Genomic DNA, 18,820 nt, shown 5'->3' with positions numbered 1-18,820 from the left:
TTCAAGAATGACAAGTATGATACAAGTACTCAAAATTCTTTCCAACACTGCCTTTGAGAATGTCTGTCTGTGGATACCTCTTCAGAAACTTCCTCAGGCAGAGCCAAGAGCTTGCAACATCATGTCCAAGAGACTTGGAACCATATTCAGGTTTCTCTCCTTCCTATTTGTGTGATCTTGGACAAACAGATTTACCATCTTATTTATCTCAGCTATGAAGCTGGGCATAGCAATACTAACCCCCTGATAAGGCAGACGTAAGAATTAAGGTGGACAGTGCATAGAAAGTACTTAGCATTCTGCCTGGTCAAGAGTAAGCCCACAGCACATGTTCTCCAGTGGTTGCAAAGCAACAATACCTTGAAAGAAGTTAGACCTGACAATTCTAAACTCAGTGTCACATTTTGAAAAGTGAAGGTATAAAACCACATCTAGGATCTTGTGCTCACAGTAGCTTTTTCTCAGCTTATATTGCACATCATAAAGTGCCTTATGTACCAAAGAAATGCATTTCAATTTTATCCAATAGGTGAGAAAAGCCTTGGTAAAGTTTTAATTAATGGTTTAAAAAAAGACTTCAATTGCAATAATAATAGTATCTGCCACAAATGCTTATTACATTCCAGCAACTGTTTATACCATTTTACAGATAATAATTCATTTAATTCTCACACAACCCTGTGAGGCAGGGACTATTACCATTCCCTATTTTATATATGAGAAATCGAGGAACAGAGGTCAAATGAAGGATCTAGGATTTGAATTAGAAAAGCATGATTTCAGAGACAGTAGTTGTAATCATTAGTGTCTCATTAATCATTGATTTTGGACTTAGAAGGGCCAACCTAGAAGGCCAGGATATGGATCTAGCCATTAGAGGGTCCAGAATAGACTCAATGAAAACAGGATCTAGACTTTGACAGCAGATGACCAGGATTTCAAACACCTGGCTGCAAGCAGAAATGAGACATTACTTAGTTCACAAGAGGACCTGAGGTGGGTAATAGGAAAGAAGATTTAACAGCTTAGTGTCTGCCTTGGTTGACCAATTGGATGAATAGGAAAGATGTTCAAAGAAGTAGATCTGGGATAAGGGAAAAGAAGATATGAAGTTCAGTTATGGACAGGACACAAGAGGTCTGAAATTCTTGGAAACATCCACAGAGAAACAAGGAATCATTTTGTTAGCTGGACAGATGCCAGAAATTTAAGAGAGGAAACAACATAATTTACCATTTAAAAAAATTTAATACAACCCACAGATTGTGAGAAAATATTTGCAAATTATTTCTGTGAGAAAGGATTTGTATCCAGGACATATAAAGTATTACTGCAATTCAACAATGAAAAGACAAATAGTCCAATTTCAAAACTGAGCAAAGGATCTGAATAGACATTGTTTTAAAGAAAATATACAAATGGCCCATAAGCACATGAAAATATGTTCACCGTCATTAGCCATCAGGGAACTGCAAATCAAAACCACTATGAGATACCATTTCACATCTACTAGAATGGCTACAATACTATTTAAAAAAAAGATAATAATAAGCATTGGCAAGGACATGGAAAAACTGGATTACTCATCCACTGGTGAGAAAGTAACATAGTGCAACCAATTTGGAAAACAGTATGGCAGTTCCTCACAATGTTAAATGTGGTGTTACTATATGATCTACCAATTTCACTCCTAAGCATCCATCCAAGAAAAACGAAAATATATGTCCACATGAAAACTTGTACACAAATGTTCACAACAGCACTGTTCATAATAGATGAAATGAAGGAAAAAACCAAATGGCCATTAATGGATGAATGAATAAATATGGCCAAGTCACACTGGAATATTATTCACCAAAAAAAAAAAAAAAAGAAGTACTGCTACATGCTATGACGTTACTGAACCTTAGAAACAATATGCTACGTGAAAGAAGTCAGACACAAAAGATCATATATGATTCCATTTATATGAGATGATTGGAAGAGACAAATCTAGAGACAGAAAGTAGATTAGTGGGTGCCTAGAAATGGGAGCAGAAACAGGAGAAAAGAGAAGTGACTGCTAATGAATATGGGATTTCCTCTGGGGTGATTATATGGTAGTGATAATTGTACAATTCTGTGAATATACGAAAATGTACTGAATTGTACACTTTAAATGTGTGAATTGCATAGTATGTGAATTAATATTTCAATGAAGTGTTTAAAAAATATTCATCGGGTCCAAGAGTAGAACTAAAACAGCATCTACGTGTCTAACTGAATTACGGTGCTTAGACTTAAGTTTAATCAACACACCAAGGGCTAATTTTATTTCATCTTTTTTCCCTTCTATTATCACCTACAGTCAACTTTTGTTTTCAGCAACGGGTATGTTGAGTTCTACCCTATAGTTTTTCCAAATAAATCCTTTAAAAGATTCATGAATGATATGTATGATTACAGAGAAAGCTCCAACTCTCGTAAGTTGCTGGCAACTAGCAAGCAAATAAGTCAAATTAATTTTTAAACTAGCAACTTCAAATATTTACAAAGTTGGTCTAATTCCTGTCGTGTTTGGAAGTCATGTTACGAAGGACTTACTGAGTCATGATTGCATAATGGACCCAAGTTTTAGGTTACTGGTAACTGGAAAGGATTCAGTTTGAATTAATTCTAAACCCATAATCTTATAAGTTTACAAACAAAAGGTTGCATTTTAATTCTGGCAGGTTTAGGCATTTTCTTCCAAAGGCCTTGTCCTTTCAAGAATAGCAACACCTTTCACCTTCCCCACGCCAGCTGATTTTCTATCATCAGCTCTTACAATAATTTTGTCCTTTCTAAAACCAAAAGCAGTTCTAGTTCCGAACTGCAATTCATCAGGGGAGGGTCCATGGTGCTGGTCAAAGCCTGTTGCACTAGCTTTCACCCAAATGGGTTTCATACGCTTCCACAGGGCAATGTCTGCATTCACTGAAGATGCCTACCACACGGCTGGGAATTTTTACTTGAGATTTGTGAAGGGAGCAATGTGAGACTCAGACAATCGCTTTCTGCTTGCACTTGTGTCTGCAGGAAGCAGGGATGGGTAGCACAAGAGCTGCTTCTAGGGTGAATCCTGGCAGGTTAAGGTGAACGCGAACATAATTACATGCTAAGATTTTTGAGTTTTATTTGGTGAGTCCAAGGAAGTCCCTTGATGTTTTCAAACTGAATAAAATGGAATGCTCCAAGATAGTTGTTAGTAAAATTCATGTTAATTAAATCAAGTCTACACCATGACTTCAAGTAACTGATGATATTAGTGTATGCTTCCTGTTTGCCAGGAACCATCTTTACACTTGACCTACACAAAGACATTTACTGCCAACAATCACCCTTTTATTATCCCTGTTTACAGGCGAGGAGATTACATTTCAGACAGGTTAAGAAACTGACCCTTAGCTACTCAGTTGACTCTCTTTCTCTTCACCCATCAAGCCATCTTCTACTTTTATGCATTTTGAAATATGTTAGAGCTATCAGTGCACTTCCAGTGAAAAAAATAAGCAAAGTAACAAAACTTGAAATGGATCCACGGTAGGAGGTGGTGGTGAAGAGCAGCACAGAGACCTCCAAGTAGGCTACTTCAGTTGTTCTGTAAAGAGAGTCTCAAGGTTTGTACTAAGGTTAGTGATAGAGATAAAACACTGTAGGAAGATTTCAAATCTGTTTTGCAGAGCTAGTCTTCCTGGGGGACTGGATGTGGAGTGAGGAAGAGAGGAGTCAAAGTGTCCATATTATTTGGATTACACCACTGGATCACGGTGGTGGGGCTGCTGAAGCTCTTGACCAAGATGAGAAAAGAGGGAGTACAGGTTGGAGGGGAAAATACAGAGATATATTTGGAGTATATCAAGATTGAGATGCATCTAATACATCCAACTGGGATGTGAAATTAAAGTAGAACACTGTAGGTTAAGCTATATAAATACCTTTTTTTGGTTACATTTACAGCAAGCACAAAATGACTCAATCACAGATTGTCTGTTATAAGTAGTAATGTCTAAGAATTACCATCATTAAAGGTAACTTAGGATAGAATGGTATAAAGTCGTGAGCAAAAGAAAGAGTTAAAATAACCATGTCATTATCATGTTAGTCACTCAGTCGTGCCTGCGACCCCATGGACTGTAGCCCACCAGGCTCCTCTGTCCATGGAATTCTTCAGGCAAGAATATTGGAGTGGGATGCCATTCCCTTCTCCAGGGGATCTTCCCAATCCAAGGTTTGAACCCTGGTCTCTGGCATTGCAGGCAGATTTTTTACCATCTGAGCCACCAGGGAAGCCCCAAGTTACCATAAACAATATTAAAGCAGAAGAAACCAGAAGATATCAATGCAGCATAGGATAAGATGACAACTTGCTTTTATAAAACTGGTTCAAACAGTTGATAGCATATTATATAGTAATATTATTTCTAAGTAGCTTACTAGTAGTATTATTGTCAGAATTAGCATGCAGTATTAACGTAATAGTACAAATAATTAAAATAGTAGTAACTAATAATTATTCAAATCACATCATGTTTAATTCAAAGTATTCCTCATTTGGATACTGTCTCATTTAAACCTAAAGGCAATACTGTGAGTTGGGTTCTGTGATTAGTTCCTTCATACAGGTGAAAAACTTGAGGCTTGCACCTACCAGGTATTTTGAGCAAAATCACGTAAGGATTAAGTTGTGAAGCTGTAACTCAACTTTATGTGTGATTCTGACTTCAAACATTGTGCCTTATATAATAGCCACATATTCCTCTTGGTAGTGTCAGAGAAATACGCTAAATGTGACCTACTGTAGTTATAGCAACACTAAAACTAATACACTGAAAACCAAAGTAATACTGAATTTTCAGTACTTTAGTGTTATTGTTACAAGTTAAGAAACAGTACACGTTATATTTTACCGGTAGCAAACTGATGCTACATAACTGCAAAACAGCTCTGACTGTTTCTTTAACTGTTTGTTGATATACATTTTGGAGATAAGAGATTTATTATGGTATTAATGTTGGTTCTAGATCTATGGGAATAAAAGAAAACTTAGTATAGATTATTATTTACCCTGGTATTAGAAAATTATAGAACATTATAACATACCTGATAATAATGTGAAACAGTGTAGTGCTCTTAGCACGGCACAGCATTTATGCATTATTGAGCTGTGGTTACATGCACTATATCTTACATGCACTGCATCTACAATAACAAAGAATAATAATATGTGTGATGTTAAATATTGGCAGCAAAGTATATGATACTTCTTTAAAACTACAAATTACAAATATTAGGACTCACACTGTGGTGTTGGAGAAGACTCTTTGAGAGTCCCTTGGACTGCAAGGAGATCCAACCAGTCCATCCTAAAGGAAATCAGTCCTGAATATTCATTGGAAGGATGGATGCTGAAGCTGAAGCTCCAAAACTTTGGCCACCTGATGTGAAGAACTGACTCAGTGGAAAAGACCCTAATACTGGGAAAGATTGAAGGCAGGAGGAGAAGGGGCAGACAGAGGATGAGATGGTTGGATGGCATCACCGACTCAATGGACACAAGTTTGAGCAAACTCTGGGAGTTGGTGATAGAAGGGAAGCCTGGCATGCTGCAGTCCATGGGGTCTCAAAGAGTCAGACACAACTGAGCAACTGAACTGAACTGAACTGAAAATGTATGGTCTTTCAGGATATTGCTTTATTACTGTGCTAAACCAAAAGACATTATGGTACCTCAATTCTATAAATATTTGTGCAGTGTATCTCTTCAGTGAATACTTACTATTTAAGTGCTAGACTGATTGTGTACTTTGCTAAAATTATAGACATTACACACTAGTTATTGTAGTGGCAGAATTGCTTCCGAGTTGGAAACAAGTGTGACATGGCTTAGCAATAATATCATAACAATGCTAAAATTATAGTTCTACCATGTAGAGTGATGCAGCAAAGAGACTGTTCTCAATATCAGAGCTGGCACAGAACCCAAGTGGTCGCCAAGTGGGTTGGGGAAATCACAAGCTTTTAGTGATGTGAAATGAGGAACTGTGATTTCCCGAGAAGCAGGACGCTTCCTTGACTACTTCTCTGAAACCCTGGCAGTCGCAATGGCGGTTTTCCGGATGTGGGTTATAGTCCTGTATAGACCGGTTTTCCGGATGTGGGTTATAGTCCTGTATAGACCACTGGGCTCCCTATGAGCGCTTGTGTTGTTGTTGCAACTACAACTGCAGGCTGCAGCAGCTTAGGAGCTGCACCGTCGTCATAAACTACAACTGCAGGCTGCACCAGCATAGGAGCTGCACCGTCATCATAACTAGCAGCAAGGCAGGAGTATGGACAGGAGAACAGCCCTACTGTTAGAAACATACGTAGAACATAATTGTGTTACTGTGACTGAAATGACAGAAGAGTGTCACTGCTGCACCATATTGTGAAATAGCTATACTGTCAAATTTCCTGTAAAGACAGTATATGGGATGATGCAGGAGTGATGCTGGAGCCAGCATTACCAACAGCATAATGCAGTATGGCTGGTGAAACTGTTCTTTTCTGGGTCTCAAGAATAAGCATGTGGCAGGAAAAGAAGTGACAAGGGGAACGTCAACAAGGTGGCAAAGTGCACGGGGCCTTCCTTCTCCATCACCACCTGTGTGACTTAGCCAAGTCATCTCTGAACCTCACATCTGTTATATACACTGTGCCCCCTCTCACAGCATATTCTGCTTTACTACATATAATTATGGGAACAGAACTGATCATATGCTGTGCTGAACTGCATTATGTCAGCCAATACTCTCCCCTTACAATCTGAGAAGCACTAATGCTCGCACACTATCATGAGTTATGTTCTTTTATGTCTTTAGTTATATACATATAAAGGCATTAGATTATACTCAGGTACTTCCAATGTGTTAAACGGTGCTAGGCTGTGTGACGTGAACAGTCAAAAATCACGGGGGCATGTTTGTACTATAGAAGCTCCCATATTGATAGTGCTGACACCTTCTAGCATGCATGCCTGGAAGCTGCGAGGAGATTCCTGATTTATCACATTGTGAGAACCTTAAAAATTGGCAGCAGCAATCTTCTCAATCAAGGGATTGACCAACTATGGTCCATGTGTCAAATCTGGCCCACTGCCTGTTTTGTACAGCTTTCAGGCTAAGAGCGATCTTTACATTTTTAGATGCTTGAAACTTCTAAAGAATAATAACATTTTGCGACATGTGACAATATAAGAAATTCAGATTGCAGTGTCCTTTAAAGAAAGTTTTAATGGGACACAAGAGGCTTTTGTGCTATGCTGGCAGAGTTCAATAGTTGCAACAGACACAGACGACATGGCCCACAAAGTCTAAAATATTCACTCTGGTCCTTTACAGAAAAAACTTCCTGACTCCTGGTTTAAATCATCCTGCATCACCTAAAATGTGTGTATGAGTAGGAAGTACTGTATTTTCAATATACGACAGATGTAGCCATAGTGCCATATTACTCTGCTGTTTCTAACCATAGTTAACAAAAAATATCACTATAATCTACTATCATATATTGCCTTTAGTGTGTCCAAATGCTGCTGAATTATAGTATCCCAAACTAGAAACTACTGCCATCCTGACTTCGTACCTGTCTGAGGGGACCAGGGTCTGCCGCCATGTGGGACTATAATACATTGTACTGATGCATATGGTACATAGTATTGTAATGGTGAAGGCAGAAGGCCCTGCCTCTTAGTGGCTCTAGCAATCTGGGTAACTTGCTTGTCAAGTCCAGTTTCCTCATCAGTGAAATGGGAATAATAACAGGTGTAGGAAATGATGATGGAAATTCTCTGCACAGTAACTTGTAAATAGAAGCTCTCATAAACAGAATCATGGAAATGGTTTATTCATTCTGCAAACACTTGCTGGGTGTCACTGAAATTGAGAAGCAATTAAAAGCATGGGGAATTCAGACAGTTGAGCTCCCTCCTACAAGGTATAGGAGGGGAGACTTGAGAGTGAACAGGGAAAATGCCAGAGCCCTGTGAATACCTTGCTCTGAAAGAAACCGGCAGGTGGAGAGCGAGGATTCCCTGGTGTTCAGTGGAAGACTGCTGAGGCCTGAAGGACAAGAAGGACCCCATCATCTGAGTATTTTAAGATATGATATACAGGGATTGCTACTGAATTGAACCTGTACATTAGTAGCTTACACTATGTAAGGGATTCCTAGCATGGTGGAGCAAAGGTACACAATTTAGATGTCACGTGGGGATCCGGAATGTCTGTGGCATCTATTATTTTGTTTTAAACTTCCTCTTGCCTCAAACTGTGACAACCTAAAAATGTTTCCAGATATTTCCGAACGTTCTCTAGTGGGCAAAGCTGCCCAGGATTTGTAATTACTGGATTAGGAAACATATCCTAATGGAAATGATGCCTGCAAAGTCCCTAGTAGGAATTGCAGCTGCTAAGAGCTAGATATATAAAACAAAGTCACATGAGTAGAAATGCCCCTGACAGGCTCCCCAGCATATGTGTGCCAATTAGAGGCATCTTCACAAAGCTCCCGAATCACACACACTGCAAATGGCCCTCAAGGGTCTTCTAAATTATTATGACCTCTAATATTGAGAGTAATAAAACTGTGCTCTTCTGCCTATTATTTTAATATTTTATTAAACTATACAGACTCTTAAAACAAGAGAAATATTACCCTCTGCAGTGCTATACTTAGAGAATGTGGTCCACTGGAGAAGGGAATGGCAAACCACTTCAGTATTCTTGCCTTGAGAACCCCATGAACAGTATGAAAAGGCAAAATGATAGGATACTGAAAGAGGAACTCCCCAGGTCAGTAGGTGCCTAATATGCTACTGGAGATCAGTGGAGAAATAACTCCAGAAAGAATGAAGGGATGGAGCCAAAGCAAAAAGAATACCCAGCTGTGGATGTGACTGGTGATAGAAGCAAGGTCCGATGCTATGAAGAGCAATATTGCATAGGGACCTGGAATGTCAGGTCTATGAATCAAGGCAAATTGGAAGTGGTCAAATAGGAGATGGCAAGAGTGAATGTCGACATTCTAGTTATCAGCGAACTGAAATGGACTGGAATGGGTGAATTTAACTCAGATGACCATTATATCTACTACTGCGGGCAGGAATCTCTCAGAAGAAATAGAGTAGCCATCATGGTCAACAAAAGAGTCCGAAATGCAGTACTTGGATGCAATCTCAAGAACGACAGAATGATCTCTGTTCGTTTCCAAGGCAAACCATTCAATATCACAGTAATTCCCAACCAGTAACGATGAAGAAGCTGAAGTTGAATGGTTCTATGAAGACTTACAAGACCTTTTAGAACTAACACCCAAAAAAGATGTCCTTTTCATTATACGGGACTGGAATGCAAAAGTAGGAAGTCAAGAAACACCTGGAGTAACAGGCAAATTTGGCCTTGGAATACGGAATGAAGCAGGGCAAAGACTAATAGAGTTTTGCCAAGAAAACGCACTGGTCATAACAAACACCCTCTTCCAACAACACAAGAGAAGACTCTACACATGGACATCACCAGATGGTCAACACCGAAATCAGATTGATTATATTCTTTGCAGCCAAAGATGGAGAAGCTCTATACAGTCAGCAAGAACAAGACAGGAGCTGACTGTGGCTCAGACCATGAACTCCTTATTGCCAAATTCAGACTTAAATTGAAGAAAGTAGGGAAAACCACTACACCATTTAGGTATGACCTAAATCAAATCCCTTATGATTATACAGTGCAAGTGAGAAATAGATTTAAGGGCCTAGATCTGATAGACAGAGTGCCTGATGAACTATGGAATGAGGCTCATGACATTGTACAGGAGACAGGGATCAAGACCATCCCCATGGAAAAGAAATGCAAAAAAGCAAAATGGCTGTCTGAGGAGGCCTTACAAATAGCTGTGAAAAGAAGAGAAGTGAAAAGCAAAGGAGAAAAGGAAAGATATAAACATCTGAATGCAGAGTTCCAAAGAATAGCAAGAAGAGATAAGAAAGACTTCTTCAGCGATCAGTGCAAAGAAATAGAGGAAAACAACAGAATGGGAAAGACTAGGGATGTCTTCAAGAAAATCAGAGATACCAAAGGAACATTTCATGCAAAGATGGGCTGGATAAAGGACAGAAATGGTATGGACCTAACAGAAGCAGAAGATATTAAGAAGAGGTGGCAAGAATACACAGAAGAACTGTACAAAAAAGATCTTCATGACCCAGATAATCACGATGGTGTGATCACTGACCTAGAGCCAGACATCCTGGAATGTGAAGTCAAGTGGGCCTTAGAAAGCATCACTACGAACAAAGCTAGTGGAGGTGATGGAATTCCAGTTGAACTATTCCAAATCCTGAAAGATGATGCTGTGAAAGTGCTGCACTCAATATGCCAGCAAATTTGGAAAACTCAGCAGTGGCCACAGGACTGGAAAAGGTCAGTTTTCATTCCAATCCCAAAGAAAGGCAATGCCAAAGAATGCTCAAACTACAGCACAATTGCACTCATCTCACACGCTAGTAAAGTCATGTTCAACATTCTCCAGGCCAGGCTTCAGCAAATGTGAACCGTGAACTTCCTGATGTTCATGCTGATTTTAGAAAAGGCAGAGGAACCAGAGATCAAATTGCCAACATCTGCTGGATCATGGAAAAAGCAAGAGAAAACAGAAAAACATCTATTTCTGCTTTATTGACTATGCCAATGCCTTTGACTGTGTGGATCACAATTAAGTGTGGAAAATTCTGAAAGAGATGGGAATACCAGACCACCTGATCTGCCTCTTGAGAAATCTGTATGCAGGTCAGGAAGCAACAGTTAGAACTGGACATGGAACAACAGACTGGTTCCAAATAGGAAAAGGAGTATGTCAAGGCTGTATATTGTCACCCTGTTTATTTAACTTCTATGCAGAGTACATCATGAGTAATGCTGGGCTGGAAGAAACACAAGCTGGAATCAAGATTGCCGGGAGAAATATCAATAACCTCAGATATGCAGATGACACCACTCTTATGGCAGAAAGTGAAGAGGAACTCAAAAGCCTCTTGATGAAGGTGAAAGTGGAGAGTGAAAAAGTTGGCTTAAAGCTCAACATTCAGAAAACGAAGACCATGGCATCCGGTCCCACCACTTCATGGCAAATAGATGGGGAAACATTGGAAACAGTGTCAGACTTTATTTTTCTGGGCTCCAAAATCACTACAGATGGTGACTGCAGCCATGAAATTAAAAGATGCTTACTCCTTGGAAGGAAAGTTATGACCAACCTAGATAGCATATTCAAAAGCAGAGACCTTACTTTGCCAACAAAGGTTCGTCTAGTCAAGGCTATGGTTTTTCCTTGGTCATGCATGGATGTGAGATTTGGACTGTGAAGAAGGCTGATTGCTGAAGAATTGATGCTTTTGAACTGTGGTGTTGGAGAAGACTCTTGAGAGTCCCTTGGACTGCAAGGAGATCCAACCAGTCCATTCTGAAGGAGATCAGCCCTGGGATTTCTTTGGAAGGAATGATGCTAAAGCTGAAACTCCAGTACTTTGGCCACTTGATGTGAAGAGTTGACTCATTGGAAAAGACTCTGATGCTGGGAGGGATTGGGGGCAAGAGGAGAAGGGGACGACAGAGGATAAGATGGCTGGATGGCATCACTGACTCGATGGACGTGAGTCTGTGTGAACTCCGGGAGTTGGTGATGGACAGGGAGGCCTGGCATGCTGCGATTCATGGGGTCGCAAAAAGTCGGACACGACTGAGCAACTGATCTGATCTGATCTGATCTGCTGCTAAGTCATGTCTGACTCTGTGCGACCCCATATACGGCAGCCCACCAGGTCCCCCGTCCCTGGGATTCTCCAGGGAAGAACACTGGAGTGGGTTGCCATTTCCTTCTCCAATGCATGAAAGTGAAAAGTGAAAGTGAAGTTGCTCAGTCATGTTTGACTCTTAGCGACCCCATGGACTGCAGCCCACCAGGCTCCCCTGTCCCTTGGATTCTCCAGGCAAGAACACTGGAGTGGGTTGCCATTTCCTTCTCCAATGCATGAAAGTGAAAAGTGAAAGTGAAGTCGCTCAGTCGTTTCCGACCCTCAGCGACCCCATGGACTGCAGCCTACCAGGCTCCTCCGTCCATGGGATTTTCCAGGCAAGAGTACTGGAGTGGGGTGCCATTGCCTTCTCCAGAATAATAATGCTACCGTTCCTTATTTTGCAACTGCTTCATATATTGAATAGTACTTTTTACCACTGCCATTACTATCTTATTTTAGTGTCCTATGTCATCTTAGTCTAATGAAGTTATAGCATATGGAGTTGCTCTTTTGTTATTTTAGGACAGATAAAGGCATCACACAAATATTCTCATCTATACTGTGATTTATTAGTCTAACCTCAATAACTATTGCACTTGTTCTACTATATTTTTGTGAATGTTCACATATATGAAAGCTTTCTACAGTTTAGGAAGAATACTGCTACAGTTTAGGAAGAATACTGCTAGCTCCAGGTGACTTCTGAATCCATTAACTTATTATATGGAATGTCAAAGCTTATAATTTTAGTAACTGTACCATACAGTTAGATTTAACTGTATCACTTTAAAGTTTATCTTAATTATAAGTAGCAAACCAAACATTTTAATAAAACTTTCTGTGATGAGATCCCTTTGGAGACAATTGGCATCAATCATTAGTACTGTCAGTAGAAGTTTTCAAAAACTGGCAATGGCAGGATAACAGAGGATATTCTATTACTCCATGCTCTCTCTGTAACGCTGACCCTCCCACACAGCGCTATAGCATGGGGACAGGTAGACACAACCGCCCTCTATGCTGGAACCGCAACTCTTGCTACTACCGTCACTTGCTTACTTGCTTAAATGTTTACTGAGGGTCTGCTCTGAGCTGGATACTCTACTCTTCTCTCCTTGGAGACGAGAATACAGCAGTGACAAAATAAAAAACAACAAATAAAATCCTTGCCTTCTTGGTGTTTATATTCACCTGGGGAGAGACAAACACTAAACAAATCCAGTGGTGATAACTGCTATGGCAGAATATCAAGCAGGGAAGAGAGAAGGGGTGAAGGCATGTGCAAGTTACAACTATAAACAAGGAGGTCAGCGTGGACTGACACAAAAGAAGGACCTGAAGAAGGTAAGGGAGGAAAGCATGCGGGTATCTGGGAGAAAGAGCATCCCATGATGAGGGAATAGCAAGTGCAAAGACCCTGAGGCAGGTGTCCACTTAGCATGCTTGAGGAGTAGGAAGACTTTGTGGGTTGGAGAAATAGTAATTGAAAGAAGCAAAACAATGCAGTACTATTATTCTTATAAATACTAGAATCATTATAGTATAAAGTAGTATGATAACATCAGTTTTTCTAAAGTATCAATAGGATAATGCAGCCTTTAAGAGTTTGATTTCTCCACGTGACTTTTAGATGTTTGTCCTCTAAAGAAAGGCATTCTCATTTCTACCTAGGCGCAGAAATTATTCCACTTGGAATGGTTATTTTGGAATCACAATCCAGTGGAATCTATTTTCTTTGGTTCACGATCCAGTGTTTTAATGCTTACAGGTCTGAGTAGTTTCACATTCTGTAACATATAAGACCGAATTTCATCTCTTGTTTATGAGGAAAGCTAGAAGCCAAATTCTCAAGCAATAAAGTTGAGTCATTTGTAGTCACCATTCTTTCCTCCTTCAAGTCTTCTCAGAACAAATTCCTAGGGTTTATGACTTCTTTATTTCTATTCCCAAATACTTCAACACTTAAATATTATGGAAGCTTGTGTTCTCATCCAAATTATGATTTCTATTGAAGTTTTGTTCAACAAAATTCAGGGTTCTGTGCAATAAATTCTTCTGATGTAGATGATATTTTGATTTACTTCTGTAAATATTTTTAAAACAGAGTAGAGCATCTAAACAATTGTTAAATGTTTGTCTAGAATCTGCTTTAGAGTAAAGTCTCTGCCAACAACCATTATTTTCTTGCCGTCTGGAATGGGTGACTTTTTCATGCACTTTTCAGTCTGTTTTCTCAGCAATAAAATGATAACAAAACCCAAACCAGGAGATTATGATTTTAACATACTTTATTTAAAAAGTACACAGTTTTAAATTGGTTTCAATGGGTTTCAAGCAGAAGGGATGCTGCCCACTTGCAGTCCCGTTTCTGATGAAGGATGATAATAATGTAGCAAACTCACATTTGCATGACTGGCAAAGTAAAAAGATAACTTTTCTGTCAACATATTTTTAAGAGTTTGTATCACGCACAGTTTAAAATCATGAGATGCTGATGGTTGGACTATATTTCATGTCTCCTATGTCGCACCATAGTTTGGTTCACAGTTTATCCATAATTTAGCATGCCAAGAGAACATCTCCATCAGTGTCACCTTGAGAAGAGCATCAAAAGCAGAGGGAACAGGATCAGGACCATCTTGGCCTTGAGATTCGGTGCACCCCCACACTCCCTTGCATTCTCCTACAGGGAAAGGCAGGGTTGGTTAGAGCAGAGACAGATTCCAAGATGCCTTAAACTTCCCAAGGTATGTGGCGTCCCCAGATCTCTCCCTGCTCTTCAGCATATGAACAAAATCATTTGGAATCTAGATAATGTCCAGGAAATGGACTTGTGTACATTTCATCACATTAGTAAAGACAATCTCTGACTTCACTTGTCAATGCATAAAATATGCAAAATGACTTCTTGCATACTACAATGCAGAACACTCAAGAGGTAAAGGACTGTTGGTAGAGATGTCTGTTGTGATTATTTTATAAAAGCAAAATATTGACCTTCTAAGTAAATGATCACATCTCAGATCATTTCAGAGACTTGGCTATGGAAGGTTTTATTAACACGTGTGACTTCTTTTTAATTTCAGGGAAGGGAGGTTCTGTTTTACAAAAATTAAATCATATTATTTACTCCTTTCTGTACCATGATTTTCATCTACTAATTGACAGAAATTTCTCCATGTTCATTATTGTAAATTTCTTTTATTCATTCTTTTTTTTTTTTTCTTACTGATGGTTGTTCATCTTCTCAGGTGTTCTCTACTGTTACAAAGAGTGTTGAATGCAAGTCCTTCGCCAAAATTGGTATTTGTTCCTGCTCTGGCCTAAGGTAAAGATGTCCAGGAATAAGAGTGAAGAGCTAAAGGATATTTTTGCCTTCAATGGCTAGTGCCAGATACTTCATTGGTGCCTGTATTTTCTGATCATCCAATGACTTGTATCTTTCATGTCCTTGGTTAATTGTTTTTTTTTTTAAGATCTTTTTTAAATATATATAGTTCATTTTTAAAGTCTTTACTGAACTTGGTACAACATTGCTTCTGTTTCTTAAATTTTGGTTTCTTGGCCATGAGGCATGCAGGACCCCAGTTCCCCAGCCAGGGATTGAACTTGCACCCCCTGCAGTAGAAGGCAAAGTCCCAACCACTGGACCTCTAGGAAAGTCTCAGAGCTTGGTCTATTTTTAAATGCAGTTTTTCTTCATTAATTTAAAGAGCTCTTTATGCTTTCATTTATAAATGTTCTCAGGTTCTATAAATTGGATACTGACTCTCAGTTATCCTTTTTACCAAAGGTTATAATTTTTATATAGTTAAATAAATCTGTTTTTCTTCCATTTTTTCTGGTCTTGGATAGGAAGGTCTCTCCAATACCTAGAATTTTTTTTTTTCTTTTAGAAATGTCATTGGCATATAATTGATCTACAATGTTGTATTAATTTCTGTTGTACAACAAAGTGTACTATATATATATGCATATATATGGTATGCATATTTATGCACATATATGCATAAAATACCCATTTTATTTTCCATTATGGTTTATCACAGAATGAGTAAAGTTCCTTGTGCTATACAGTAGGACCTTGTTGTTTATCCACCCCATTTATAATAGCTTTCACTTGTTAACCCCAAATTTCCAATCCTTTCCCCCCACCTCTATATCTGTCATTTTGTTTCTGTTTTGTAGATATGCTCATTTGTGACATATTTTAGATTCCACATATAAGGGATATCATATGGTATTTGTCTTTCTCTTTCTGATTTAGTTCAGCTAGTATAATAATCTCTAGGTTCCTCCATGTTGCTTCAAATGGCATTATTTCATTCTTTTGTATGGCTGAGTAATATTCCATTATATATATATACACACACTACACATCTTTATAGATTCATCTGTTGGTGGACACTTAGATTGTTTCTATGTTTTGCCTACTGTAAACAGTGCTGTTGTGAAGACAGGGGCGCATATATCTTTTCAAATGATATTTTGGTCTGGATACATGCCCAGCAGTGAGATTGCTGGATCATACGGCAACCCTACTTTTACCTTTATGAGGAACATCCATATTGTTCCCGTAGCGGCTGCACTAATTTACATTCTGATCACAGTGTAGGAGGGTTCCCTTTTCTCCACATTCCCTTCAGCATTGTTATTTGTACACCTTTTAGTGATGGTCATTCTGACTGGTATAAGGTGGTGTCTCATTGTAGTGGTGATTTGCATTTCTCTAATAATTAGTGAGGAGAAGGCAATGGCACCCCACTCCAGTACTCTTGCCTGGAAAATCCCATGGACGGAGGAGCCTGGTAGGCTGCAGTCCATGGGGTCGCTAGGAGTCTAAGTGATGATGAGTATCTTTTCATGTGCCTGTTGGTCATCTGTATGTCTTCTCTGCAGAAATGTCTATTTAGGTCATCTGCTCATTTTTCAACTGGGCTCCCTGGCTTTGTTTTGTTTTTGAGTTGTATGAGCTGTTGTATATTTTGGAAATTAAGCCCTTTCAGTTGCATCATTTGCAAATATTTTCTTCTACCCCTTAGGTATTCCTTTTGTTTTGTTTATAGTTTTCTTTGCTGTATAAAAGCTTATAAGTTTGACTAGGTCTCATTTGTTTATTTTTACTTTATTTCTATTGCCTTAGGAGAATGACCTAAGAAAACACTGGTACAATTTATACCAGAGAATGTCTTGCCTATGTTTTCTTCTAGGAGTTTTATGGTGCTATGTCTTGTATTTAAACCTCTAAGGCATTGTGAATTTATTTTCGTGTATGGTGTGAGGATGTGTTCTAACTTCACTGATTTACATCTGACTGTCCAGCTTTCCCAACACCACTTGTTGAAGAGGTTATCTTTTTCCCATTGTATATTCTTGCCTCCTTTGTTGAAGATTAATTGACATAGGCGTGTGGGTTTATTTCTCGGCTTTCTATCCTGCTCCATTATCCATATGTCTGTTTTTGTGGCAACGCTATGCTGTTTTGATTACTAGAGCTTTGTAGCACTGTCTTAAGCCTGGGATGGTGATGCCTCCTGCTTTGTTCTTTTTTCTCAGATCAGCTTTGGTGATTCTGGGTCTTTCATGGTAACATATAAACTTTAAGATTATTTGCTCTAGTTCTGTGAAATGTTGTGGGTGTTTTGATAGAGAATCTATAGACTGCTTTGTATACTATGTCCATTTTAATAATGCTAATTCTTCCAATCCAGAAGTATGGGTCCAATCCCTAGAGTTTCTTATGAGACCATCATTTACCATTCAGGTCCATTCTATGTTCTCCCCTTCGAACTGAACTTCTGTCATACGTAAGAGTATCTATTCTTTTCCACTGACTTCATCCTACTGGGTCTAGAACCTTAAAGAAAAAAACAGTGTTTTTTTTTTTTTTGGTCATTGTTGTTGCTCTCTTGTTTTTTAGTGTTTATCATGTATCTAGTTTCCAAAGCAAGTTGTCTTATTAATTTTAAAAGATTTTTACTCTTGTGAATTTAATGCTAAGTATGCAGTTCCACCAGGGACGGCTGCCGGGAGGAGCAACCCAACGTCCAAGGTGCGGTGGCTGCCCGTGCGCAGGAGGGCCTAGAGGAGCTATCCAACACTGAAGGTCAGGAAGGGCAGAGGTGAGGAGATACCCCTGGCCTGAGGTAAGAAGCGGTGGCTGCGCTTTGCTGCAGCAGCCGTGAAGAGATACCCAACGCCCAAGGTAAGAGAAACCCAAGTAAGATGGTAGGTGTTGCAAGAGGGCATCAGAGGGCAGACACACTGAAACCATACTCACAGGAAACTAGTCAATCTAATTACACTAGGACCACAGCCTTGTCTAACTCAATGAAACTAAGCCATGCCCGTGGGGCAACCCAAGATGGGCAGGTCATGGTGGAGAGATCTGACAGAATGTGGTTCACTGGAGAAGGGAATGGCAAACCCTTCAGTATTCTTGCCTTGAGAACCCCATGAACAGTATGAAAAGGCAAAATTATAGGATACTGAAAGAGAAACTCCCCAGATCAGTAGGTGCCCAATACGCTACTGGAGATCAGTGGAGAAATAACTCCAGAAAGAATGAAGGGATGGAGCCAAAGCAAAAAGAATACCCAGCTGTGGATGTGACTGGTGATAGAAGCAAGGTCCGTTGCTGTAAAGAGCAATATTGCATAGGAACCTGGAATGTCAGGACCATGAATCAAGGGAAATTGGAAGTGGTCAAACAAGAGATGACAAGAGTGAATGTCGACATTCTAGGGATCAGCGAACTGAAATGGACTGGAATGGGTGAATTTAACTCAGATGACCATTATATCTACTACTGTGGACAGGAATCCGTCAGAAGAAATGAAGTAGCCATCATGGTCAATAAAAGAGTCCGAAATGCAGTACTTGGATGCGATCTCAAAAACAACAGAATGATCTCTGTTCGTTTCCAAGGCAAAACATTCACTATCACAGTAATCTAAGTCTATGCCCCAA

General features: G+C 39.4%; 1 protein-coding gene across 3 annotated transcripts in view; it reads right to left on the bottom strand.

Annotated features, from left to right (window-relative positions):
• Nucleotides 1-7,939: 7,939 nt before the first annotated feature.
• CACNA2D3 (calcium voltage-gated channel auxiliary subunit alpha2delta 3) overlaps nt 7,940-18,820 on the bottom strand; it is a 903,947-nt gene continuing 893,066 nt past the window's right edge. For 2 of the 3 annotated variants that reach the window (XM_027522769.1, XM_027522770.1), the window contains one exon: nt 14,122-14,534. In XM_027522769.1, the coding sequence (XP_027378570.1) occupies nt 14,442-14,534 (93 nt within the window). In that variant the 3' untranslated portion in view covers nt 14,122-14,441. Of the gene's footprint in view, nt 8,121-14,121; nt 14,535-18,820 lie in introns of those variants that run through there. The other variant, XM_027522771.1, reaches the window with a different exon arrangement.

Source organism: Bos indicus x Bos taurus, chromosome 22 (assembly GCF_003369695.1).
Source record: "Bos indicus x Bos taurus breed Angus x Brahman F1 hybrid chromosome 22, Bos_hybrid_MaternalHap_v2.0, whole genome shotgun sequence".
Classification (NCBI taxonomy): Eukaryota; Metazoa; Chordata; class Mammalia; order Artiodactyla; family Bovidae; genus Bos; species Bos indicus x Bos taurus.
The sequence above is the reverse complement of the archived record's forward strand: the minus strand, read 5'-3'. Positions and strand labels throughout refer to the sequence as shown.